Consider the following 2,500-nt stretch of genomic DNA (forward strand, 5'->3'; position numbering starts at 1 on the left):
CGCCTACACTTCCCGCCCTTCCTTCTGGGAGCTCTTCTCTGAGTTGATATCTACCCAACGACCTATTTGAATGTCATGAATGGTAATCGCGGTAATGGGGGTTCGAAGTCAGACGGACGGACGGATGGACAGATGGACAGACAGCGTCGATGAAGAATGTGACGGGGAGACAGGGCGATGGACTGGGCTCAGACCGAGCTAACTCGATTTTGCTATCTTCTGTGGGTCGACGCGCCGGGACTTTATTGGTCTGAAGCGGACCGGTTGGTATTTAAGGCCGCGGCGGTTGTGCGGAGGAGCCGGTGTAATCGAATGGAGCCGGCGGCCGCGCAGCGCTTGGTGGATGGGGGGGCTCGGGGTGCATTATGCGCTGGGTGTGCGGGTTCAGCACCCCCAAAGCGATCCGCTCAGGATTAAGAGAGAAAAACAACGGCATAACTCCTCTGTGCGGCTATAATGGAGTTTGCCCTGCGAGGTGATTGACGATTAATGCTGCGGCGAAAACTTGATTGTAATTGGTTTCCTGGAATTGATTGAACTAATTTGTGGTTTTTTTTGTCACGTTTGCGTACCGTGATGAAAATGTCAAAGTATTTTGTTTTGAGTAGGTAAAGGATATCAATATTCATGTCCCTCGTGGGTACGCACACTCAAAGTCCCCTGCATCGGTGTGTGTGTGTCTGAGGTTGTGTGTGTCTGTGTGTTAGAATGTGTGTCTGTGTATTTGTGTGTCTCTGTATGTGTTTAGTTTTTTTGTTGTGTGTGTTTGTGTGTGTGTGTGTGTTTGTATGTGTGTGTCTGTGTGTGTATGTGTGTATGTGTAAGTGTGTCTATAAACTATAAACTGAGGATGTGTGTGTGTTTGTGTGTGTGTGCTCGCGCTCGCACACATTTGTCTGTGTGTGTGTGCATGTGTGTGTCTGTGTGTGAGTTTGTGTGTGTGTCTAAGGCTGTGTGTGTGTGTGTGTGTGTGTGTGTGTGTGTGTGTGTGTGTGTGTGTGTGTGTGTGTGTGTGTGTGTGTGTGTGTGTATGTCTTTGTATGTGTGTGTGTGCGCTTTTGTGTATGTGTGTGTAAATGTGTGTGAGTATACCTCTGCCTGGTGATCAGGTAGATGTAGTGTGTGTGTGTGTGTGTGTGTGTGTGTGTGTGTGTGTGTGTGTGTGTGTGTGTGTGTGTGTGTGTGTGTGTGTGTGTGTGTGTGTGTTTGTCAGTCTGTGTGTGTGTGTGTGCGTCCCTACCTCTGCCTGGTGATCAGGTTGATGTAGTGTGTGTGTGTGTGTGTGTGTGTGTGTGTGTGTGTGTGTGTGTGTGTGTGTGTGTGTGTGTGTGTGTGTGTGTGTGTGTGTGTGTGTGTGTGTGTGTGTGTGTGTGTTTGTCAGTCTGTGTGTGTGTGTGTGTGTGTGCGTCCCTACCTCTGCCTGGTGATCAGGTTGATGTAGTGCCTCAGCGCGGTGTAGTACTTGGCCAGCTCCTCGGGGGCTGCGTCCTCCCCGGGGTTCTCCGGTTTGGGGGGGTACGCGTCGGCCAGGGTCCCCAGACACACCAGCACACACAGCACCAGGGCCACCAGCACCGTCCACGTCTTCATCATCACCGCCATCTGGAACACAGCGCGGCGGTCATGCTACTGTCACATCGCCATGGGGTTAGGGTGAGGGTTAGTTAAGGTTAGACTATTAATTGTGGCTCGCATGTTTCGGTTCTTTATTAACCCAGAGATACAAAGGGCTTATCGTTGATGATGCGTTATTTAGGTAAAAAGAAATGAGCTTAAATAAGCTTAAATGCATTTTATCGAAATGCCCCTGCCTTTGTCCCTTTGGATCTAAATGCTCTAGAATGCGTGATTCATACTTTTTCTGTTTTTATCTGTTTTTGAAAAATGCCTTCTCGATGCAATTCGCAGAAAAGGCAGCACGGAGTTACAGGTAGATAGGCGCCGAGAACCTGCTTTGACGACGTGAATATATTGAATTTCCCGTGCCCTGGCGAGATGGAGAGAACCGCGCTAAACGAAGACGGTGCTCCTAAATTTCACAGCTCGTACGGGCCCCTGTGGCCAGGTGATGAAACGCTCACTCATACGGTCCTACACTGGTGCTTGGGGGAAAGCCTGATCGTTTGTTCTCCAGAGCGGGTATAGGCCTACGTTTCTTATTTAACGGTACAAAACGAATAGGCTGCCACTAATAATGTATCACCTGTTTAAAAGTTAAGGTGTTTGTTTTGAATTGATGCAAATATATATATATATATATATATATGATATATATTCTTATATATATATATGTGTGTGTGTAGGCCTATATCAGCGAGAATAATGCCCTAAGGAATGCCCTATTCCATGGCCTATTGAAGGCGTTGTTTGCGCCCACTATGCTTGGAAAACCAGTGTTATCAGAGAACATTGAATATGTTCTCTCCTTCAGTCTTTTTAAACACAAGCCTCACTACAAGTGCTGGTAGAACATAATTGCAAACCCAGATCGGCATTAAGC

General features: G+C 47.7%; 1 protein-coding gene across 1 annotated transcript in view; it reads right to left on the reverse strand.

Moving 5' to 3' along the window:
* Positions 1–2,500, reverse strand: part of pyya (peptide YYa) — a 6,338-nt gene that overhangs the window by 3,269 nt on the left and 569 nt on the right. Inside the window, exon 2 of the mRNA XM_030376017.1 lies at positions 1,415–1,602. Coding sequence (XP_030231877.1) covers positions 1,415–1,602 — 188 coding nt within the window. The remainder of the gene's footprint in view (positions 1–1,414; positions 1,603–2,500) is intronic.

The sequence above is a fragment of the Gadus morhua genome, chromosome 2 (genome assembly GCF_902167405.1).
Source record: "Gadus morhua chromosome 2, gadMor3.0, whole genome shotgun sequence".
NCBI lineage: Eukaryota > Metazoa > Chordata > Actinopteri > Gadiformes > Gadidae > Gadus > Gadus morhua.